The sequence below is a fragment of the Siphateles boraxobius genome, unplaced genomic scaffold (genome assembly GCF_051911475.1).
Source record: "Siphateles boraxobius isolate OS27281-9 unplaced genomic scaffold, OSU_SipBor_1 35, whole genome shotgun sequence".
NCBI classification, from domain to species: domain Eukaryota; kingdom Metazoa; phylum Chordata; class Actinopteri; order Cypriniformes; family Leuciscidae; genus Siphateles; species Siphateles boraxobius.
The window spans coordinates 2142501-2167626 of record NW_027508975.1 but is presented as its reverse complement, the minus strand read 5'-3'; the positions used below and the strand labels follow the sequence as shown (position 1 = coordinate 2167626).

Below are 25126 nucleotides of genomic sequence, written 5' to 3'. Positions count from 1 at the left end.
TTGATTTTGCTTAGCTAGGAATGGGTATCTTATATGAATTGCGTTAATAAATACTTAAAAATGATCACCCGCTGTGTACTTACTTACTGTGATTACTTTCTGTTCCTCAATCACATGACAGAAGAAAACACCGCTCACTTCCAACTAATACTGTTTAAGAAAGACATTAGAACTTATCAACTATAGCATAAAAGCTGTCTATAGAAACAAACACAGTCAGTCGATCCAGAGCGTTTATATTATGATTTTTTCCAAAGCAGGAAGTGGCGAGATCACGTGATCAACACGTAAGACAAAAACAAATCTGACTGTCTCGAACTGCAACAACACCGGTCAGCATTAATGTTAATGTTATTTTAAACATTTAGTACTTATAGAAAAAAATTAAACGGTTTGTAAGGTTATGGAGGGGCCTTAAACGAATCGTCTTCTTTATAAGGCATCCAGCGTTTGTCCAGAAACGTACATTTGTTTGGGAAACATGTTAGCACTAATGGTAAGTATAAATAAAAAGTGTTCTATATCATAGGATACTTTGTATTATGTATAAATAACGTAATATATAAATTAATATACAACCCTTTGTGTGTACGTGAGTGTAGTACACACATATACATAGGCTATATATATATATATATATATATACACACATATTATCATCATTTGTAGCATATATGTTTTTACATTTCGCTGATGTTTTTTTCTTCTTCACTTTTTAATATTTATACTGAGTCAAGTAAAGAGGAGGCAAATAATTCCACCTGTACAACTGATGCTATCGACATAGATGTTGGATGTTGTGGCTGATGTTTATTCGCAACATGTCAGCTAATCTATTCTATTAACCTTTGTGCTGGTCATATGTTATGCTCAGATGCTGTCATGTGCTTAAGTTCTAGAGATTATGTGAGTTTAAACCTATACGATATGATATTTTACAGTTTCTGTACTGCTTGCACAATTTGCTACACAAGGTTTGGGCTTCACAATAGATGCAGTCCACATCTGAGTAAATATTATATTAATTTATATTACATTATTAGTATTATATATATTTCTCTCTCTTTTTTTAAACCAAAAACTATTAAAATACTATTAGGCCCTTTAAATGAAGAGCTTCCTGATTAATTTGGGCAATAGTATTTAATGACATGAAAATCACAAAGATTGAAAGGGGAATGTGGAGATGTATGTGCAATATAACATATGACCTGAATTGCAATAACTAATATTAAAAACTATAGAACAGATCTGGAGAGAAAAAAAGCAATGCTAAAGATGTAATAGTATTTTATGAAAGGAATCAATGAATGAACCCAAAAAGTCACGAACGAAGAACATTGTCATAAAATCTGTCTGAAAGAATCAAAGAAATCTGAGACAGACACATTTGCAAAATGAATGATGACAGGAAGATTAAAAAATGTATATTGACCATTATGGATGGTCCAACAGAAAAGGAAGAGCCCACAGTGAATGGACTGATGATATCAAACACTAATGTGGAGCATTAGACAGAAATATATGGAATTGTAAACAGAAAAGTAAATACAGCATCAGACACACAGGCACTGAGCCCACGATTGTTGTTTGATGATGATGAAATTGTTAAGGCTCATGGATTTTGACACCACAAATGAAATCAGTTGCATTATCTGAAATGGGTCATGTCAAATCAACCAAATTTCGGAAACTTCCCCAGCTCAAATTTTTTATTTTAATAGTTTTTTTTCTGAAGAAAGACAAACATAAATAGTGATGAAAGCCAAAATATTAAGTGCAATGAATGAATATTGACTGGGTATAAACTGACTTTAGAAAGATGGCAGCATCTTTATTTTATGATCTCCATATCTGTGGGATTGAACTATTTAGGGTCTCTAAAATGAAGATGCCAAAAGAAAAGTGTGTTAAGAACCCGAATCTAAAAGGATATTATGATATCTTTAATACTTCTTGAGTTACAGGCATGTAAATTTGGGGCAACAAACAATAAGAGGTTTTTCCCATTTCTGAACTTTCACCATGGGCATATAATGCAACAGAGCTTGCTAAAGTCAACAGATTTAACTAATAAACCTACCAATCTCTGTGTAAAAATAAAATAATGATGCTAAAGTTATATTTACCCGCCTGTAATTTGGCTCCAAATCTCTGGTGAAAATTGTCATTTTGACCCCCTCGACATAACAATGAATTAGTCAGTAAATAAACATCCAGAACATTTAATAATTTTTCTTTCTTCTTCATTTATGTATTACTTCTGGTTGAGTTGACACGGAATGACCCAAATGTCATGTTTTTGTTTCAGGATTTGTGGATGTCATACTTCAACTAGCTCAAGTTCAGGTCAAAACTTCCACCTTAACCGTTGCGATCATGGCGCTAAACCACGGCTACTCCATTAACTCGAGCGCAGACGACCAGGACAGTGACACTGCGCCACTTTTAGAAAGAGAAGTGGAAAAAAACACAGGTTAGTCTGCGATTTGATCTTTTGCAGTTTGTTTAAAATCTGCATGAAAAGTTGTGGTGTGTTTTAATGAGCTTCATAGGTCTTGTCACACAATTACTAATGTTCAAAAGTGTGGGGTCACTAAGATTTTGAATGCTTTTCAAAGAAGTCACTTATTCTTCACTGAGGCTGCATTTATTTGATCCAAAATACAGTAATATTGCGAAATATTACAATTTAAAATAGCTGTTTTCAATTTTATCTATTTTAAAATGCAATTTATTCCTATTTTCATTCTCCGTTGTTTTATCGATGTTGAAAAACGTTTTTATGGTCACTGTGTTTATTTCCAGGATTCTTTTATTATTCTTGATCAATTTAATGCGTCCTTGCTGAATAAAAGTATTTTTAGTGCTGTCAAATCGATTAATCGCGATTGACCGCATATAACATAAAAGTTTGTGTTTATTTAATATATGTGTGTGTAGCCTATATATTATTATATTTATATATATATTATATTTGTGTTTATAATTATATATATATATATATATATATATAAACACACACACATATGGACACAAACTTTTATGTTAGATTTTACAGCACTAATTCTTTTCTTTAAAAAAGAAAAAAAAATCTAACTGACCCCAAACTTGTGAAAAGTAGTGTACTAAGTGACTATAATCTTTATAAATATTTTTTAAATATATAATTATATGACATTTCAGAATGTGTTTGTGTGTGTGACAGTGCCTCCCAAATGCTGCTCAGTACGATGCAATCTGGCTGCTATGATGTTCTTTGGCTTTGCTGTGGTTTATGGTCTGCGTGTAAATCTCAGTGTTGCCATGGTTGCTATGGTAAATGGAACCAATGACCAGTCGTCATCCAATAGCAATGTATCAAACGAGTGTCCAGGACCCTCCCATACACTTGACAACAACAACCAAAGCTCAGAACAGCCAGGGGTAAGAATAAACTGCACGCAGCTTTTCATGCTCTAAACCTGGCAGGTCTCCTCATATGTAATGGATTTGTTCTTAAACACCACCGTTCAAAAGTTTGAGGGCGGTGAGATCCTTCCCTCGGGCCATTTTGATTCTAGGAGTTTTGTGGTTGAAATTTTAAAAAGTAACAAATCCTTCCCTCGCGGGTCATTTTGACCCACTTAGGAATGAATGGAATGCGAGGAATGCTCATAGAAAAACCTAAAAATGCCCAAAATTCAAACTAAAAATGTTAAAACTTCACCAATGATTTTATAATGTCTACATATGTATCTGAAAGCATACTGAAGTTAACTGACTTTAGGACCCAGCAGAACAGCTCATTTGCTCCAGATATAGCTATAAGGCCATCTAGTGGCAAGACTCATGAAATATCGTGTTCATGTTATTATTATTTTCAACAAGATGTCGCAAAGACACCCAATGTAAGATATTTTGAGCTGAATTTAAAGGGTTATACATGAAATTTTGAGTTATTTTGAATTTACATTGAAAGAATGTGAAGAATGGGCTTGAATTATTATTTATTTATTATTTATTGATAAAATCTAGTTATTTAAAGGTAAATACAATGAAAAAGAACACAAAATCTCCCATCAAAAATTGCATTTAAAATAGAATTAATATTATCAACCTGAAATGAAATAAGGTTTCTGGACCAAAAAAAAAAAGGATAACATTAGGGCTTCGGGTCATTTTGACCCGTGAGGGAAGGATTTGTGGACATCACTTAGTTGTTCCAAACCTGTATGAGTTTCTTTCTTCTGTTGAACACAAAAGAAGATATTTTTAAGAATGTTGGTGATCAAAAAATACAATGGAAGTCAATGGCTGCCGTCAACTGTTTGATTACCAACATTCTTTAAAATATCTTCTTTCGTGTTCAACAGAAGAAAGAAACTCATACAGGTTTGGAACAACTTGAGGGTGAGTCATTTTGGGTGAACTATCCTTTTAAAGGTGCAGTGTGTGATTTATAGCGGCATCTTGTGGTGAGGTTACGAATTGCAGCCAACAAAAGTTAACGGTGGCTGACAGGAAAATATGCCATCGTCTGCAGTTCAGCAATGAGGTTTCTTTACAAGGATAAATTAAGAAATTATGTTTACTTAATTATTCAGTAAAACTATATGTTATTGCGAATATTATTGTTACTTGTTCATTATTTTGTCAGTGTTTTATTCGCTGAACTAAGCTTGTTTCCTTGCACGAAGAGCAACATAGTAACGAAACGCGTTTGTCCGTTTAGGGCTCCTGTAGAAACATGTCGGCGCATTTCAATTAGTGATGGGCATTCCGGCTCGTTTGACTCCGCTCACTGAAAAGAGCCGCTATTTTGGCTCACAAATATGTTTTGACTATGATATGGTGTTTGACAATTCTAATTAAATTATTAAATGAAATCATACTCGCAATGTCTCACAATTTCTTTAAAAATGCATTGATTTGTTATGAAAAAAGAATACTATTAAACATTTGCATTTAAATTACAACTTTTTAATGTATAGAAACAACAGTCAAAAGAAATACAATCTGAATCCGAACTACATAATAAAACCCATATTAAAGAAAAATAAATAACTGAAAGGATTAAACTGGTCCCTCTTTTTCTCTGTTCTTTATTGGCATGTTATAACCAGCATGAACTATCTCACTAGTTATGTTTTGTATAACTAGCATGAACACACACACAAAATGCTGAGCATATTTTTATTTTATGAGAGATTTGCATTCAAAAATGCAAGCTGCCTTACTTTCGAGGGGCTGATGCGGTTTCTTCTCTCAGTAATGTGTGTGTGTGTGTGTGTGTGTGTGTGTGATGGCTCGGCCAGTCCCTCATGCCGTATAATTGGTTGACATCTCGTGTATACATAATGATTTAACTTCTATAGGCTATATTTTTTTAAATAGAGTCGGCTCTTCATATATGCGAGCCGGCTCCCGTCGTTCACCTAAAAGAGCCGGCTCATTCGCAAACGACCCATCACTAATTTCAATGATCGGGAACCCGTGGTGTGTGTAGACAGAAACTGCTCATTCTAAGGTAATACAAATATAACGGTTCATTAAGTAAGGTCTTTATACACCACTGAAAACTTATTTTTTAAGGTAGTAAGGAAACTCGCTCTGTAGTGTGTGTTCGCTGTCGGCTACGCTAGAAACATGACGAGACAATATGTCGACCTCCATAGAAGGGGAGACCGCGGTTATGGAGATAGAAATGTCTCATTCTAAGGTAATAAAACCATAACGGTTCATTATGCAAGGTCTTTATACACCACTGAAAACATAGTTATGGATCTTAAATTGCATTTCTGTATGCAAGATCCTCAGAAATATGACACATTGCACCTTTAATGTCTTTTAATAACCACAACAACAAAAATCTTACTCACCCCAAACTTTTGACCTGTAGTGTATATAAGAATTTTGAGTTCTTATCATATTTCTCTCTCTTTCCCAAGATTCCAACATACCCATGGAGTCCCGAAACTCAGGGGATGCTGCTCGGTGCGTTCTTCTTTGGATACCTGTTTACTCAGGTCCCGGGAGGATACCTGTCAGGTCGTTTCGGAGGAAGCCTCTTCCTCGGTGGTGGTGTTCTTGGGACGGCCGTCCTCACTCTCCTGACTCCACTGTCAGCTCAGCTCGGGGCCAGGTGGCTGTTCGCCTTGCGTGCGCTCGAGGGATTCGGGGAGGTTAGGGACATTTTAGTGACCAGAAATCCTCTGCACTCATACTTTGTTAACACTATACAATAAGGTTCATTAATGGATTAACTAACATGAACTAACAATGATCAGTACATGTGTTACTGTATTAGTTAATAAAAATACAGCTGTTCATTGTCTGGTCATGTTAGTTCGGAGTGCATTAAAGGGATAGTTCACCCAAAAATGAAAATTCTGTCAGTATTTACTCTCCCTCATGTTGTTCAACCCCGTAAGACCTTCGTTCATCTTCGGAACACAAATTAAGATATTTTTGATGAAATCTGAGAGCTGGATCACTCCTCCATACTAGTCCATAGGCTTCTAAGGGATTGAAACTTGTTCCCCGAAAAGTTATTAAAGACATCGTTAAAAAAGTGACTACAGTGGCTCAATCTTACGTTTATCAAGCGACGAGAATACTTTTTGTGCGCAAAAAAAACAAAAATAATTTGTTTTCTTCTCTGTGAGCCTCAAGTGAGTTCACGTAGTGTGATAGTGTAGTGTTTCTGTGTTGTACGTCACACGTAGGTTCACTATTGGCCGGCGCTGGTCATGTGTGTGATGCGTGTGACGTACAACACAGAAACACTACGCTATTACACTACGTGAACTCACTCGAGAAGGAAATTAATAGTTGAATAAAGGCGTTATTTTGGGGGGGGGGGTTTGCGCACAAAAAGTATTCTCGTCGCTTGAGAAACTTATTTTTAAAAAGATTTAATCAAAAATATCTTAATTTGTGTTCTGAGCATGAACGAAAGTCTTATGGGGTTGAACAACATGAGGGAGAGTAATTACTGACAGAATTTTAATTTGAACTATCCCTTTAACTAGTGTTAACAATTACAACCTTTGATTTTAATAATGTATTGGTAAATGTTGGAATTAAGATTAATAAATGCTGTAGAAGTATTGTTCATTCTTAGTTCATGTTAACTAATGAACCGTATTGTAAAGTGTTACCCATGATTCAAATGGAGAGTGTGTAAAATATGTATGTGTATGTGTGTGTGGTGTGTGTAGGGTGTGACGTTTCCTGCTATGATGGCGATGTGGTCCCGCTGGGCTCCTCCGTTAGAGAGAGCTCGTCTCGTGACGTTCTCCGGCGCAGGATCGAGCTTCGGTGCCTTCGTGGCTCTTCCTCTCACTGGCCTCATCTGCCATAGTCTGGGATGGCCAGCAGTCTTCTACTCCTGTGGTGAGGGATACAAAAGTTTTGAATCAATAAGATTTAAAGAAATAGAAATAAAAATTAATACAAGGGTGCGTTAAATTGACAAAGACATTTATTATGTTACAAAAGATTTATATTTCAAATAAATGCTGTGCTTTTGAATTTTCTATTCATTTAAGAATTATGAGGGGGGTTTATTGGGGTTTTTGCAAAAATATCAATGTTTTCAATGTTAATAATCATAAATATTTCTTGAGCATCAAATCATCATTTTAGAAAGATTTCTGAAGGGTCACGTGACACTGGAGACTGGAGTAATGATGCTGAAAAATTCAGCTTTGATCACAGGAATAAATTGCGTTAAAATTAATTAAATTAGAAAACTTCTTTTAAATTGTAATAATATTTTACAATATTAGTGTTTTTACTGTATTTTTGATCAAATAAATGCAGCCTCGGTGAGCTGAAGATACTTTTTCAAAAACATTTTTAAAAAATCTTACCAACCCCAAACTTTTGAACAGCATCTAGTTGCTTTCTCTTGTCTTGCGATATCATGCTTAATGTAATATAAAATGATATCTTGTATTTTTTGTTTCCAAACATATATGTATTAAAGTGTTTATACCACCAGGGGGTGCAGGGTGTCTTTGGGCACTGATTTGGTTTCTCTTCGTAACGGATGAACCCCGAACTCACCCAAGAATTAGTGACAGAGAGAAAGATTACATAATTACCTCAATCGGTTCACAGGTATGATCTACTTTTGATAATGCATACAGTTTGGTTAGTCAGTCATAGTAAAAAATAAAATCTAGCATGATGATATGTAAATTTGTTATTGTGCTTAGAACTAATCATCAAATAACATACATTTCCAACATCATAATTAATCTGTGGTTTAGATCTACAGGCATTTATGATGATTTCTCTGTTTTTAGGGGACTCCTCATGGTTGGTCAGTGCCTGTAGTATCTATGCTGTTCTCTGTGCCTCTCTGGGCCATAATCATCTCACAGATGTGCTCCAACTGGTCTTATTACACTCTCCTCACCTCACTTCCTACCTACATGGACACTGTGCTCCACTTTGATTTGCAACAGGTGAGGCAATCGGTATGTTTCCATTGAACCAGTCTGGTTTCTATTCTGTGTCTCACTCTATCTTGTCATCACTCAGAACTCGTTCCTCTCTGCCCTGCCATATCTGTTTGGCTGGCTGTTCTCAGTGGGCTCAGGTGTGCTGGCAGACGATCTGCTGGAGAGAGAGCTCCTGAGTGTCACCGCCATACGCAAAATATTCACTTTCATTGGTATGTGATTTGAATGGAAGCCACGGAATTACGGAGCCGTGCACAGAAATGTATATTGTGGCCACGAGTTAAGAATTCGTTCTCTCGTTTTAGTAAATATATTTAGTAAAACATGCTCACGTATTAGGAAGTCGTGGGAAAGAATTGTTAATTCGTGGCCATGATATACTTTGTTTTTCGTGTGTGGGGATCCAAGATAATTGCAACTTTATTATCCCACAATTCTGACCTTATTTCTTGCAATTCCAAGGTTATAACTCGCGATTCTGACTTTTTTCCTCCTAATTTCGAGTTTATATCACAATTTATCACAGAGTAAAAAATTCAGAATTGTGAGATATATAAACTCGCAATTAAAAAAGGTAATTTTTACTGTTTTTGTCACAATTCTGACTTTTTCTCACAATTGTGATTTATATCGCGCAATTCTGACTTTATAACATGCAAATTTGAGTTTATATGACAATTCTGAGGAAAACAAAATCTCAAAGTTTTTCAGTTCTGACTTTATTTCTCAGAATTGTCTTACAATTTTGAGTTTTTCCTTGTAATTTTAGGTTTATATCTCAGAATTCTGTGGAAAAAAAATCAGTTTCTCTTTATTTTTCTCAGTTCTGACTTTATTTCTCAGAATTGTGAGATATAAACCTAAAATTGCAAGAAAAAAGTAAAAATTGTGAGACGTAAACTTGTAGTTAAAGAACGTATTTGAGTCTTTTTATCTCACAATTCTGACCTTTGTTCTCGCAATTGCGAGTTTATCACAGTTCTGTCATTATTCATTAATTCATTATGTCATTATCTCTCAATTATGACTTTATTTCTCAGAATATATAACTTTATAACCAACTATTCCAAGTTTATATCCCACAATTCTGTTTAAATTGCGAGTTTATATATCTTAATTTCTCAGAATTGTGAGACATAGACTCGGAATTGAAAAAAAAAATGACCAAAAATTGTGAGATAAATAGTCACAATTCTGTGGACGGACAATTTGGGACATTTTTTGTCACACTTTTTAATGAATATTTATGGTGACCAAGTGTAAGTGGGGGACAGATACATACGTTACTGACAGTTCAATTGTGATGCAGCTTATAGGCAATTTTATTGATATTTATGTGTCTTTTGTCCCATAGGTCTGTTTCTTCCCGCTGTTTTCCTGCTGGCGGTGGGCTTCTCGGGCTGTAGCGGTTTGATGGCCGTGACCTTTCTGACTTTGTCCAGTGCGTTTGGGGGTTTCAGTGCCGCTGGGGTCTTCCTTAACCAGATTGATATTGCTCCACGGTACAAAAACTAGATTACGTAACGTAGATTTGTAGGCTATGAGTCTGGAATTTCCTATTGGTTTTTGAAGAATTTTGAAGAAAAAGATTAAAATCAAATCTGTGGTTAAAAATGATTTGTTATGCAATGCTAAATCTAACATGCATCAGACAGTCTATCAATTAAGTACATCTTCCACTTTTGTTGCACCAGTTATATATCCATATTTTCTCAGGTACGCGGGAATGCTTCTAGGAATCACAAACACTTTTGGGACAATCCCTGGTGTTCTTGCACCAGTTGTAGTGGGTTACTTGACCAAAGATGTAAGCTGTCTTTTTATACATTATAAATCTGCAGTTTGAAGTCATTTTGATATGTTTTTTGATATATTCTTTGCTCCGAACAGCACTCAGTTACAGGATGGAGGCATGTGTTCTGGTTGTCAGCTGGAGTGAACGCCTTCGGAGCTATCTTTTACGTCATCTTTGGCACTGGAAAGATTCAGAGCTGGGCAAGGACAGATGAGGAATCAGACACAGATACACATACTTAAACATTCCAGTCGACCAATACAGAGGGATATTAGGACTGACTTATTTAAGTTTTATCCTATATTCAACACATATGGTTTGGACATACACAAAAGTTTGGACACACTTCACTTTGTTTTTCATGATCTAAAAAAAAATATTGGTAACACATTATTTTACAGTGTCATTGTTATCTCTCTCTCTCTCTCTCTCTCTATATATATATATATATATATATATATATATAGAGAGAGAGAGAGAGAGAGAGAGAGAGAGATAACAATGACACTGTAAAATAAAGTGTTACCAATATTTTTTTTAGATCATATATATATGACATGCAGTTACTATTGTAATAACTATAAATTCTAGTTAATTACATGCAAATAACTCTAAATCATACCAAACCCTATATAGTAAGTACATGTTGTTACTTAATATTACTCAGTACTTAAATGTATAATTACAGTGTAACAAAGACACTTTAAAATAAAGTAACCAAAAATTGTTACTTTAAATGCTTAGACAAATATAAAATGTGCCTACGACTACCAATTCTTTTAAATGAAACGGATAGTATTTTTTTAGGTCACTACACAATTTCCATACTTTGAATACTATTATTTATAAAAAACGGAAATGGTATAAAAAAATGTCTGTCCAAACTTTTGACTCTGATAATAATTATATTTCACTCAGGGTATTTAAGGGAAAATCGGAAGTGCCTTAACAACAAGTGCTGTTTATTATTCTGGCGATATTTTACTTGTTGAGTTAATCATGATGAAAGGATGGAATTGAATGGAATAATTCCGTTTCATAATTCTATTACTTTTGCTATCTTATAAATAAGTGTAATATGTGTTACATTGGTGAAAAGGAACAAATTAAGAGGATTCAAACATATTTTATTGCATTTGAAAATACTTATTAATAAGCACTTTAATGCATCAATAATGAAAATACTTGACTCTTTTTGGTACCAGTGCTTTTCAGACCGTTTTAATCTTGCTAATGAAGTAACTGGACTCTACTAATTGTGTCAGTTTAGCTCTGGCTGCCATCTAACATTTTCATGAAAACCATGGTCTTTCCGTTTTACTGTCAGATACTGTTCATATTTACTGGAATAGTCCAGACGGAAATTATTGTTTCATTATTGTTTGAAACTTGCCTTTGCAAAAGTTTAAATGTTTAATCAGTTAAGTGATTAAGTTTCACTTAATGTCTATTTTAAGCACTCAATGTGTCTCTGTTTGAGTCACAATGGCAACGACATGAATATATCAATGCTTAAAATTTCCAAGTATTTTATTGTTATTTTTTTAATTATAAATCATACATATTTATGTACAATAAATGCAATGTAATGTTTACAGTGCAGATTTATAGTCATTTTCCTTATGCTTTGTCAGCACTTGTTTGTTATCTGCAAGTGAACAATCACTAATCAAACATTTGCATTCCTATGTGCGATTACAGAGTAACCTTGCATAATTTTAATTGCTACAGTGATATATGATTAAAGATATATGAGCCAATAGAGCCAACCACACTCTAATTAAAGGGATAGTTTACCCAAAATTATCATTTGCTCAAATTATCATTTGCTCACCCGTATGAGTTTCTTTATTTTTTTGAACACAAAAGTCTGTCTTGTTACCAACATTCTTTAAAATATAATCTTTTTGGTTCAACAGAAGAAAGAAACTCATTCAGGCTGGAACAACTTTTAATTATTTGGGTGAACTATCCCTTTAAGTGGCGCTGTGCGGCGACGGCCAGCAGGTGGCGCATCACATCGGTGATAAATGGCTAGATTGTAAGAATGTCGCAAATTTTACATTAGATAGTACTGAATGTTTAAATGATATATGTATTTAAAATGTGCAGGCCTATAACTAAAACGGTTGATGGGTAACAATTCCAGATATATGCCCAATAACACTGTCTCCGGTATTTACGTTACATCAGCACTGTTGAGAAAACGACCCGGATGTACTTTGCTGAATGCGGCAAGATATCACGTGATTGCTTATTTACATGCTTGACCCTGATGTAAACGCGAAGAATTTAATTTAGCCTGACTGGATGTTTTAACTCTTCGTTTCATTGATATAGTGCGAATTTTGATGTGATATATCGATTTTATCAACAAGACAGCGGAATATCCTGACTATTTTAGTCTAATATTTTTAATTGTACCTATTGTAAAAGCACTTATTCCTTATATCTTAAATGTTGTGTGTAAATAAATGATCTGATGGACAGAACTAAGCTTGGGAGTGTCGTAAAATAACCTTTCTTGTGTTACAGTTTTACTAGCTGTTCAAGGGAGCAAAGTATTTGATCTATGAACTTGAACTTTCCATAACATACCCTGTTATATTTGTATATTAGCCTAGATGAGTCATATTTTCTTTTCTGCCTGAAAGACCTTATCGAGGAAACATATTAGGCTTATTTAGCCTTTAAATGAACTCGTTTTTTTTTATGAGTCAAATTGTATATTATTTAGTATATGTAACTTATTTTTAGCAGTTGTGAAGTGACTTCCTTTCATTCATAGACATTTGCATTCTCACCAAATGTCTGAGACAGATGCATGGGGTTCTCACACATGCAGATGTTTGTTCCCTGACCCCCAAACCATTTGCATTACACCTTAAAAATGCATGGGGGATTTGCAAGTGTAAGTTTGTTGCCTTGAGGGGGAGGTGGAGGATTTCTACTATTTAGGTTAAAGCTTTATTTTTTTCTTTGTTACAAAAAGATTGGCCTATCTATATTGGACATTTGAAGGCTATTTTTATGCCTTTTTGTATGTTATGTTTGAATGTTTTAAAAGAAATGTTGTTTTACTGGACTTTTATCTTTAGAACTAGAGTAAAATATTGTATTTCACATCTGATTTAAAGCTAGAACGGCCATCTAGTGAATTGCTTAGTCACCACATCAATATTGACCCTTTTTTGTATGAAATTTGCGGTATTTATTATAAATTATTTATCCTTGCACATGAATATTTTAATGTGCCTCATAAACTTTAATCAAAATAAATAACTTCCTCTCCCTCTTGCAGCAACATTTCTTCTCTGATGATGTCTTTACTGGTGGGTGGGCGGAGCAACCTGTCACTCACATGAGATCGACCAATAGCAAACCACAACCATCCAATCAATTCCTCATAGACAAAATCAACTCCCGTCCTACATTTTTAAAGCTTTTCTTTATTTTTTATTCAAGAAACAGATGATGCAATTATACAAACACCTTCAGGAGTACATTAAGGTAAAAAAAAAAATCTATGTGAAGACAGATAAATATTAAGGATAATCATTTATGTACATATAAAGAGGATAAATAAAAAGACATAAAGAAAAAGATAAAAGGTTAAGTACCATAAATGTTTGTAAGGAAACAAAACTAACTGGATAGATAATTAGAAAAAAACGCAATGTATAAGAGAAAACAACAGTTATTATAAAGGAATCCTTCATATTATTTCAGGAATCTATCACATGTTTTCATTCCTATATTTAAACTAAAAGACTTAAGCAGTGAGTTTACCTTTATAAAAAAATTTGAGAGAGTATGAGGTGAGCCCATGGATGAAAAATTTGCCAAACAAAATAAAAAAGTTTTGTTCTTGAAACTTTTTCATTCGAATATATGTCACAAATATAGAGAAACTTCCATTTCATGCAGACTTTAAAATAGATGCATGCATAGAAATAGATGCATGTATAGCAAAAAATTACAATTTACATTACATTTGCATTCATTAATTTAGCAGAAACTTTAATCCAAACCGATTTATGAGGTAAAACTCATAAGCATTGCTGCAATACTTAAAAAGTAAGCCATAATATAAAGCTATCTTGCACTGAGACTTCTGTGTTTGAGCCTTGAGAGAGAGAGAGAGAGAGAGAGAGAGAGAGAGAGAGAGAGAGTCCTTTCCCTCTGTATTGCATGACTCAACACTGATCTCATGCCAGACTCTGACGTTGATTCATGGCACACATTCCCTGCCCTCCCCCACACTTGTGGAGTGCCTGTCTGCCTGAGATAAAAACCAAATGGCAATTTATCTGGATAAATAGCTATTAAGCCTGTTAGCATTGTGCTGCTACATGAACCAGGCAAACAGGTCGGACTAGACCAAGAGTCGTCCCTATAAACAAAAAGACAAATGTTCATTGGTTTGAAACGGTATGATATATGTTGGGTTGCGACTCCAGACAGCTGTGCTGAATGAATAGTGATCATCCTTGGGCTGTGTGTGAGGAAAAGTGGGATTCGCCGCAATTCACTTTTAGTGAATGTGCCAACTTTTTTTTGTCTCAATTGCTGTGGAATCTCCTTTTTTATTTCAGTCATATAACTGGTTGCTTACACAATCATGTGTCCTTCATTTTCTAGGATTACTGTTAAAGAAGACCACAATCATGATTAATAAAGAGACTTTTAAAAGGATTTGTTTGATTATTTACTTACCCTTGATGGTTCGTGTTGACTTAATCAGAGTTGTTCAGGCTATTGTTTTTAAATTAGATTAGTTGTTTCCCAAGCATCAAGTTGACAGGTAAACTAACTTATTTTTTTTATTAAAATAAAGTTTATCACCGGTATTTCACAATTATGTAACGCCAGCTGGAAAGCATGCAGGGGAAGCAGTATTGAAACAAAATTGCAATGTGGAAGTAAAACAATTTTGATTGTGTGTTAAATATATTTTGTTAATGGAATATTTCATGTCATTCAACACATCTGTTTTTTTTTCTATGTGTAATGCAGTGTACAATGTGTAGTAGTTTTCTGAACCCACTAAACTTAATTTTCTCTCAATTTATTGCAAATTTAGAAAACTGGTTTATACTGTGCTGCCTGGCCTATTGTCTCATTATTATTAATGCACATAATTCAGCATTTTATTTCTATCTATTATCTTTTGACTATGCAAAGCATTGCTGGCATGAAGGACATTGTCTGAAGACAATATTAAAGTTAATACAATTATTACTGTTTATATTTTACTCTAATAGACAGTCGGTCCTTATCACTGTCATCTGTGTGATGTGAAGTTGTGCACAAACGTATGTGACCAGAGTGAAATATCGGTCTATTATGCTAGTTTTCTTATGAAAAGTATTACAAGTTATATTATAAAGCTGTTGTCCTCCTTTTTCTTTTATGACAGCGGTACTTTTGAGCTGCAAGTTTGTGTAAAACCTGTTTTATCATTTCTCTAGCATTTGTTTAAATCCTGAAACATTATTTATTAGCAGATTTAAATAAAATAATCCTAGATTTCCAGTGATTTCTTTGACTCCGCTGCACGCCGCTCTGATCGTCACAGTATATGTGACCCGACTGTGCGCCTGTGCTGCTGATCTTGACTGAAAATAGCAGCTGTCGACCAAGCATCTGTTACCTAGAGAGAGTTAACTGGAGATGCCAGCTCTTTGAAATAAAGCTATGAGGAATGCAAGACATTGAGGATGGCGTGAAAGGCATTGAAGGGAATTGAAGATTCGACAAACAATGAAGTCTGAATGCATGAAATGCATACAAACTAAGGGAAATTACGAAAGTTGCATCGCCTCCCATGGGCTTATGTTTTAAAATAGGCTCGTCAAAATCTCACCATTCTGCAAATAGTCCTATCTGATGGCATTTGAATCTGAATAGATGAACCAGCGGGCGGAGATGCATCTGAGACAATAGACCTGAGTGGCCTTATCGACTCATGACTAATTTACATACAGGACTGACCTGATCACACTGTCTCTATTAGTTTCATCAAATAAAATACAATTATAATTCCTGTACATTCTCTGAAACTGATGCATGTGAACAAGAAGTCTGCTGTATAATCATAGTTTTTATTTTGAGAATAAGCACAAAGATGAAAAAGAAATGAATTGCTGTGTACAGTATTTCTGCACTGCAGCAACTTTGACCAAACCAAAAGAATTAAATCTGAACTAGTTTTAAAGAAGTAAATTAAGTGATTCAGTTTAATCACTGATACATATAATACAGTTTCAGTTTTATAGTGATGTTTGCTGTCAATCATCATAAAGACATCAAAAATGAAAACTTATGTGTTAAGCAAATAAATGGAAAGACTAAAGAGACAAATTTGTAATATTTCAAAAATAAATGCAGGCTATGTGTTATAAAGATTATTTATTGCCTATCTGTAGATTTGGTATCTCGAAATATGTGGTATTTATTCAGTAACAACATAGGCCTATTTGCAGTACCGGTCAAATTTGTTTAATGTTTCTAAAATAAGTCTCTTGTGCTCACCAAGGCTGTATTTATTTGTTATTGTTTTTGAATACAGTAAAAACAGTAATGTTGTGAAATATTATTACAATGATCCTTCAGAAATCATGCTAATATGATGATTTGCTGCTCAAGAAACATACATTTTTATTATCAATGTTGAAAACAGTTGTGCTGCTTATTATTTTTATTTTTAGGAAACCACGATACACTACCATTCAAAGGTTTGGGGTAAATAATATATAGAAAAATAATAATACTGTTATTCAAGGATGGATTCAATTGATCAAAAGAGACAGTGAAGACATTTATATTGTTACAATATATTTCTATTTCAAATAAATGCTGTTATTGTAAACTTTCTATTCCAAGAATCCAGAAAAAAAATGTATCACGGTTTCCACAAAAATATCAAGCATGCAAAAATGGTTTTAAACATTGATAAAAATAAGAACCATTATTATTAACTACGATTTTTCTATAATTTCTAAGGGTCATGTGACACTGAAGACTCGAGTAATGATGCTGCTTTGATCACCGGAATAAATTAGTTTAAAACATATTACAATAGTAATTTTAAATTGTAACAATATTTTACAGTATTACTGTTTTTTTTTTACAGTAGGCCTATTGTTTTATCAAATAAATGCAGCCTTGGTGAAATTAAGAGGCTACTTTCAATACATAAAAATAACATTAATGTTTCCAAACTTTGGACGTGAAGCCTACTGTATATCGCAACATATCTCAAATATTTGTAAAAAATACCATTTCAACCAGTGAACCCGATGCTCAGAGAAACAAAGTGGTGACGTATGTCTGTGTGATTTGCGGGTCGATTAGGGAGGGAGAGGAAGCGGGGGGTTGTTCCTCCTCCCGCGTATAAATTCGCCAACCAAAGCATTTTTCTTCCTCTTTCTGTTACCTGGCAAAGGGGAGCAGCAGCTGAGGAGTTATCTCTCAATCCTGGTGAGTCCTGCTTTTTCTGCTGCCTAGGCCTTGGGTTTTTAGTCTGTTATTGCCAGCTAGCAACTTTCGGACAATTTTAAAAAATTCATCAGGTTGGCGGTTTCTTTTTAAATGTCTGCGTTGTTCGTTACTTTGCGTGTTTTTATCACTGACGGTTTATATAATGGTTTCACTCTAATTTTGTATTTTAATGTGTATTTTTTTACATATATTTTTATTTGTATGTTCAGCGGAGTTTGGGTTATTTTATTTTTCCATGGTTTCCTTGTACGTTTATCGTTCAAAGAATGTGAACCGGCAGGAGAACAAAGGCACTAACCGACTGAAGTCACAGGCCTGTTAAAAGGCTTCCACACATTATCGCATCCAACAGCTGCTTCTAGAGACAGATGTCTGACTCTTTATGGCTGCCTTTCAGGCATTTTAGATATTTATTGTAACTTAATACCGCACTACTCTAAAGAAACACGTGTCGCAGTCGCCCTATGTGAACAAGGCCGGTTGAAAGATTTGTCATCTCTTACTTTTATTGCGAAATCCCCAATCAAAAGTTTTAAATATGTCTTTGCGTTAAGCTTACCCATTTTTTTTTTTTATACAGAAACTAATCAATCATGGGAAAGGAAAAGATCCACATTAACATCGTGGTTATTGGCCACGTCGACTCCGGAAAGTCAACCACCACCGGCCATCTGATCTACAAATGCGGTGGAATCGACAAGAGAACCATTGAGAAGTTTGAGAAGGAAGCTGCTGAGGTGAGTGTTTGGACGCTTTAACGCATATGTTCGTTAATAGATTGCGGCATAAGTTGAGGTAACAAGAGCCAAAATGGCGGCGGTAGCACGCGTTCCTGGGCTCAAGCCGGCTGGGTGTGGGAAAGGGCGGAGCTTAAGCGGGACTCGCTATGACGTTGCTGTTCCTGTAATGGCGCCTAGTAGGCCAAGCAACATGTGCACTAGTTCTATTCACCCTTTCAAGCAGTTTAACTTCTCAAATCAATTGTTTAATTTAAAAATGTATATATAGGCTAACTTTAAGTCAAAGTTGATCATTTAAAAATATATTAACGTGCAAGGTTTAGTTTTTGCCCTCATCTAAAACTAAATTATATTTTTCCCTCCCTCTTGCAATGACAATGCAATTACTGAAGTGAGGGTAGGTCAACTGGTTAGTCACATGAGATCAGCAATAGCAAACAACAAAGATCCAATCCATTATCTGGAGGACAAAAATTAAGTTGTACCCTTTATCTTGTCTTACTATTGCAACATGTTTCATGTTAAAGTAATGCCTCCCTTTTATTAAAGTGTAATATCTTTTTGTCAAACAGATGGGCAAGGGCTCCTTCAAATATGCCTGGGTGCTGGACAAACTGAAGGCCGAGCGTGAGCGCGGTATCACTATTGATATTGCCCTCTGGAAGTTCGAGACCAGCAAGTACTACGTCACCATCATTGATGCCCCTGGACACAGAGACTTCATCAAGAACATGATCACTGGTACTTCTCAGGTAGGCCTACACTCCATTCTTAGATTATTGTGCTCGTTGGCTGTAATGCTGAAGTGTGATTTAACTGTTGTTTTCTTCCCACCCAGGCTGACTGTGCTGTGCTGATTGTTGCTGGTGGTGTTGGTGAGTTTGAGGCTGGTATCTCCAAGAACGGACAGACCCGTGAACATGCCCTCCTGGCTTTCACTCTGGGAGTGAAACAGCTTATTGTTGGAGTCAACAAGATGGATTCCACCGAGCCCCCCTACAGCCAGGCCCGTTTTGAGGAAATCACCAAGGAAGTCAGCGCCTACATCAAGAAGATCGGCTACAACCCCGCCAGTGTTGCTTTCGTCCCAATTTCTGGATGGCATGGTGACAACATGCTGGAGCCTAGCACAAACGTAATTAACTTGGCTGATTTGCAAGGATTAAGTTGATGTCAAAAGTTAAGCAATTTTTTCAGTATGCTCTTGGTTTTCAGGTTTTAATTGGCATGGTTTATCTTCCTTTTTAGATGGGCTGGTTCAAGGGATGGAAGGTTGAGCGCAAGGAGGGTAATGGAAGTGGTGTTACTCTTCTTGATGCCCTGGATGCCATCTTGCCCCCAAGCCGTCCCACCGACAAGCCCCTCCGTCTGCCACTTCAGGATGTCTACAAAATTGGAGGTTTGTATTAAAGAATCCAGATGTTTAAGTTCTGCTTGCTAAACGCTTGAATCGTCTTTAATGTCATTTTAATCTCTTCAAGGTATTGGAACTGTGCCCGTGGGTCGTGTGGAGACTGGTGTCCTCAAGCCTGGTATGGTTGTGACCTTTGCCCCCGCCAACGTGACCACTGAGGTTAAATCTGTTGAGATGCACCACGAGTCTCTTAGTGAGGCCACTCCTGGTGACAACGTTGGTTTCAACGTTAAGAACGTGTCCGTCAAGGACATCCGTCGTGGAAACGTGGCTGGAGACAGCAAGAACGACCCACCAATGGAGGCTGGCAGCTTCTTGGCTCAGGTTAGGTCTTTTTTCCTGTATTCTGGTTGCTTTTTATAGTCAATCTTGATGTAAACTCCTGTATTAACTAGTGTTGTCTTATAGGTCATCATCCTGAACCACCCTGGTCAGATCTCTCAGGGCTACGCCCCAGTGCTGGACTGCCACACTGCTCATATCGCCTGCAAGTTTGCTGAGCTCAAGGAGAAAATCGACCGTCGTTCTGGCAAGAAGCTTGAGGATAACCCCAAGGCTCTTAAATCTGGAGATGCTGCCATTGTTGAGATGATCCCTGGCAAGCCCATGTGTGTGGAGAGCTTCTCTACCTACCCCCCTCTTGGTAAGTTCACATACTAATTGACTTTTCTCATCCATATCTTCATTATCTGCTTGTGTAGAACATGATGCTAATCACTCTCCATCCACAGGTCGCTTTGCTGTGCGTGACATGAGGCAGACCGTTGCTGTTGGTGTTATCAAGAGCGTTGAGAAGAAAGCTGCTGGCTCTGGCAAGGTCACGAAGTCTGCACAGAAGGCTGCTAAGACCAAGTGAATTTCCCTCAATCACGCTGTTCCAAAGGTTGTGGTATGTTCCACCCAACCTCCTGGAATATCTCTAAACCTGGGCACTCTACTTAAGGACTGGTTAATGCTGATTAAAACTCATCGGAAAAATTTTCGCAGGAAAGGAAAACAACTTGGATTAAGTGTGGCTTTATTGATTGACTGATAGTGCCTCTTTCAGTTATTAAATTTGTGTTGAAATGGTTTAGAACTGCACCTGTTGCCACAGTAAAATTTGGAAAGAAGCTGCTGAATAAACTAATAAAGGTATTAAAAATCGAAATTGTGCTTTGTGTCCTGTTATGACTTGGAAATGGGTGGGATTAAGGATGAGCAACTGTGAAGTGATTCGTCAGGGTCATTGCAGCTGTTTTAACACGTGTTGCAGCCTTTTTTTTTTTCTACCTTGTGCCCACTTAAGTGATGTCTCTTCCTCCAATCGCAAATAGTGAGTGCACAGTAAAGCTACCAATGGTACCTCTCATCTGAGCAGTATCTATGTGGTATAAGAGTTTTCTTATCCCACCCCTGTCTGAACCGGTATAAATTTAGACGATCAGTGAGACTCGCTCCTTTTTCTCCAGTCTTTTTCTGCTCGGGGCTGTCAGTAGTGCTTGTAGTCGGGTAAGTTTATTACTGCGTTTTATTCACTCAATGCTTGTGTAATGTGTAGCTTGACCTTAACATGGAAAATGTCATTTTTAAAATCTAATTTCCCATTTTCTTCAGGCTAACTGTTCAGATCAGGTTTTTCTCTTGGTCAGGTTTGACAATTGGGTTACATCAGGTTTCTTTTCTTACTCTACTGCCCCCTGTTCACCGACATGCACATGTAGAGAGCATAGACTTATTGGCAAAGCTGGAGAGAACATGGCTGGTGCTGTCATTCCAGTCCTTCAACATGGAGGACAAGTGAATAGAGGGAGGGGAGGGTTGCCATGTCTCTCGAAAAAAGCCTGCACTGGAAAAAGCATAATATAAGATTTTCTTCACTAAAATGTGGGCTTTTTGATCGAAAGACTACGTGATCTAAATAGTTAGGTGTAATTTAACGGTTAATCGCATTTTATTGTGCTATGCGGTTTACCGTCACTCCCACAGCAGCTGTATTAGAAACACCCTCACAGCGGCGTTAACTTTTTTTTTTGTAATTTGATGCAGATGTAATATAATGCGAAGTGTTATAAAATGTAAATGTACATTTTAATAAAAAAGAAACCTTAAACTGCAGGATTTATGAAGCTGATGACAGTTAATACCTGCTATCACAAATGTCTGGAAAAAGGTCCACTATCAATGGACTTGGCAACTACAATGCTGCGCGTTCACGCAGACATAAACCCTGACTGGAATGCACGCGCATTGTGTTATGCATCTGTCATTGTGTTTGTTTTTTGTCATAGATATTCCAATTCCTTGAACACTAATGTGTAATGTGTGTTAAACCCCACGACAATCTGTATGCCGTCGAAACTAAACCAGCAATGTCTCTCCACAGTTCATTTACAATATGGGTAAGGAAAAGATTCATATTAACATCGTGGTTATCGGCCACGTCGATTCTGGCAAGTCCACCACCACCGGACATCTCATTTACAAATGTGGAGGCATCGATAAGAGAACCATCGAGAAGTTTGAGAAAGAAGCCGCTGAGGTACGTCATCAGACGGGTGACTGACTTCCGATGACTAATATATCCATATGACAAGAATATTCTGGGCGTGTCTTTTTTTAAACACTATGTGCTGTGAGCGACATCTAGAGTTTGGTTTTAGTGGTACTGGTCCGTTCTGAATATCTAAACGCAGCATATAAATGCTAGAATTTTTATTAGAATATGATCATTCATGAAATGTTGGGAATTATGATAATTGCAATGGTTCAGTTAATCCATAATTTGTGGACGTCATGTTTGAAAAATCGATCTATCTATCTATCTATCTATCTATCTATCTATCTATCTATCTATCTATCTATCTGTCTATCTGTCTGTCTGTCTGTCTGTCTGTCTGTCTGTCTGACATTATTTTGTCCATTCAGTCTCACATCTCAAATTCAGTCAGACATCTCAAATCTGCTTCTGAATATTTTTCTCCATCAAGATGGGCAAGGGCTCGTTCAAATATGCCTGGGTGCTGGACAAACTGAAGGCCGAGCGTGAGCGCGGTATCACTATTGATATTTCTCTTTGGAAATTCGAGACCAGCAAGTACTACGTCACCATCATTGATGCCCCTGGACACAGAGACTTCATCAAGAACATGATCACTGGTACTTCTCAGGTAGGATTTTTTTTGTATTTCAACATATCAACCACAGGTTACTGTTACAAATTGCTTTATTTTTTGTTTAAATGTCATGATTTTTATTTGTCTCTTCCTCCACCCAGGCTGACTGTGCTGTGCTGATTGTTGCTGCCGGTGTTGGTGAGTTTGAGGCTGGTATCTCCAAGAACGGACAGACCCGTGAGCATGCCCTGCTTGCCTACACTCTGGGTGTAAAACAGCTTATTGTTGGAGTCAACAAAATGGACTCCACCGAGCCCCCCTACAGCCAGAAGCGTTATGAGGAAATCACCAAGGAAGTCAGCGCCTACATCAAGAAGATCGGCTACAACCCCGCCACCGTCGCCTTCGTTCCAATCTCTGGATGGCATGGAGACAACATGCTGGAGCCCAGCACAAACGTGAGCATCTGCTTTTTCCTGGGTCGTAAGAAGTTGCATAGATGCTTCTAAAGGGTTTGTGATCATTGCGATTGTTCATGCTTTGTCTTTTGCATTTTCTTAATGGATTATAGATGGGCTGGTTCAAGGGATGGAAGATTGAGAGGAAGGAAGGTGCTGCCAGTGGTGTTACTCTTCTCGAGGGCCTGGACTCCATTCTGCCACCCAGTCGACCCACCGACAAACCTCTTCGCTTGCCTCTGCAGGATGTGTATAAGATTGGAGGTAACATTTACCACCAACCAGGGTTATTATATTTAAATTTGTAGTTAATTTATTTTTTAATACATTTAATTTACATTTTGTTATTTGTCTTTTCAGTTTAGTCCGTGTTCACTATAATTTGTAGTTTTAATTTAAGTTTGTTTATTTAGTTGTTCTATTAGTTTTTGTAATTTGGGGGCTGCCATAATTAATTATTTAAATTTCAAATAATTTATATTTATTTATTATAATAAAACATTTTCTCAGTATAGTCAAGAGCAGTGATTCTTAACCAGGGGACCTCAAAATCAACTAAAAATCAAGATATTTCTTTTTTTAATTCACTCCCTCAACAAGTGTTTTTTTTCTTTGACAAAAACAGGTTTAACTGTATTTATGAGGAGGTCTAATGTTAAAAGTATGATTTCTAGACCTGTTATAATGATATACATTTGTTTAGTTATGCCAAGCTCCAAAATATTTGTAGAACTTGTAAAAAAAAAAAAATTCTTAAAAATCCTTATTTTTAATACTTTCCCAGTAAGTGTCATTTTTATGTTTAATTCTAACCGGTAATAAAGGTTTCATGTTTTACAGTAAACCACAAATCCAAAACTAAAATGTATTTGCAAACTTTTTATTTAGTTTCGGAGACATGAAAATTAATTTAGTTTGTGTTTCCCAGTTAAGTTGATTATTTTCTTTAGTGTGTAATGTTGCTGTTTGAGCATGAAAAAGCTCGGCAAAGTTACAAAGCCCCTCCAGCGGGAGTTATTCTCGAGTCACTGTTTCTGAACTCCCTAAAACGCCTCATTGAAATAATTCATATGCAGAATAAAGCAGCGGGGCCTGTTTGCGTTACTTAGTAGTGTGTTGAAACTGGCAGTTATGGTAAGGGGCGGGGCATTTCCCAAACGTGCTGGAAGCGGTTGACCAATCACAACACACTGATCCAGCCGACCAATCAGAGCACAGTGTGCTTTTCAGAAGGAGGATCTTCATGGAGATAGGAACTAAACAGAGTGTTACTGACAGACTGGGAAGAGAGGAGCTGCAACAATAGAGAATATGTGAAAAAAAAAGACTTTTTTGAACATTCAAGCATGAAAACCTAGTGTCTATTAATCAAGGCTTTGTATATGGCCTCTTTAACAAAAGTGTTTGTTATTATTGTTTAGTTTTCGTTAACAAAAGAAACACGGCCTCCATCCTTATTCACAATTTTCTCTGATGAGAGACCATGTTCAAACATTCTCCGTGTTTTTTCTTCAGGTATTGGAACTGTGCCCGTGGGTCGTGTTGAGACCGGAACTCTGAAGGCTGGTATGGTTGTGACCTTTGCCCCTGCCAACGTGACCACTGAGGTTAAATCTGTTGAGATGCACCACGAGTCTCTTGTTGAAGCTCTTCCCGGTGACAACGTTG

The 25126-nt window shown here is 36.3% G+C and overlaps 4 protein-coding genes across 7 annotated transcripts in view; 3 read left to right on the top strand and 1 right to left on the bottom strand.

The window, feature by feature from the left end:
- Positions 1 to 268, bottom strand: part of ppt1 (palmitoyl-protein thioesterase 1 (ceroid-lipofuscinosis, neuronal 1, infantile)) — a 356601-nt gene extending 356333 nt beyond the window's left edge. For 2 of the 3 annotated variants that reach the window (XR_013190413.1, XM_077195847.1), the window contains exon 1: positions 84 to 268. The gene's annotated coding sequence lies outside the window, so the exon portion shown is untranslated. The remainder of the gene's footprint in view (positions 1 to 83) is intronic. The other variant, XM_077195848.1, reaches the window with a different exon arrangement.
- On the top strand, positions 269 to 12737 carry LOC143702254 (sialin). Of its 2 annotated transcripts, XM_077195837.1 has the most exons (11): positions 269 to 496; positions 2312 to 2476; positions 3209 to 3426; positions 5931 to 6164; positions 7203 to 7377; positions 7988 to 8106; positions 8295 to 8456; positions 8533 to 8665; positions 9808 to 9955; positions 10170 to 10260; positions 10344 to 12737. In XM_077195837.1, the coding sequence occupies exons 2-11, from the start codon at positions 2380 to 2382 to the stop codon at positions 10488 to 10490; spliced, it is 1524 nt and encodes a 507-aa protein (XP_077051952.1). In that variant the 5' UTR covers positions 269 to 496; positions 2312 to 2379; the 3' UTR covers positions 10491 to 12737. The 2 variants fall into 2 exon arrangements, with proteins under 2 accessions (XP_077051952.1, XP_077051953.1); XM_077195838.1 differs by lacking the exon at positions 269 to 496 and having other exon boundaries at positions 2310 to 2476; positions 10344 to 11850.
- A 4821-nt stretch (positions 12738 to 17558) lies between these two features.
- On the top strand, positions 17559 to 21055 carry LOC143702228 (elongation factor 1-alpha). The gene is made up of 8 exons (XM_077195774.1): positions 17559 to 17730; positions 18332 to 18488; positions 19064 to 19243; positions 19330 to 19626; positions 19740 to 19890; positions 19973 to 20229; positions 20314 to 20548; positions 20637 to 21055. Exons 2-8 carry the CDS (start codon positions 18345 to 18347, stop codon positions 20759 to 20761), a joined length of 1389 nt encoding a protein of 462 aa, XP_077051889.1. The 5' UTR covers positions 17559 to 17730; positions 18332 to 18344; the 3' UTR covers positions 20762 to 21055.
- A 158-nt stretch (positions 21056 to 21213) lies between these two features.
- Positions 21214 to 25126, top strand: part of LOC143702229 (elongation factor 1-alpha-like) — a 4745-nt gene continuing 832 nt past the window's right edge. Inside the window, exons 1-6 of the mRNA XM_077195775.1 lie at positions 21214 to 21396; positions 22271 to 22426; positions 22875 to 23054; positions 23162 to 23458; positions 23572 to 23722; positions 24974 to 25126. The exon at positions 24974 to 25126 is cut by the window's right edge and continues 104 nt beyond it. Of these exons, the coding sequence (XP_077051890.1) occupies positions 22283 to 22426; positions 22875 to 23054; positions 23162 to 23458; positions 23572 to 23722; positions 24974 to 25126 (925 nt within the window). The 5' untranslated portion in view covers positions 21214 to 21396; positions 22271 to 22282. The remainder of the gene's footprint in view (positions 21397 to 22270; positions 22427 to 22874; positions 23055 to 23161; positions 23459 to 23571; positions 23723 to 24973) is intronic.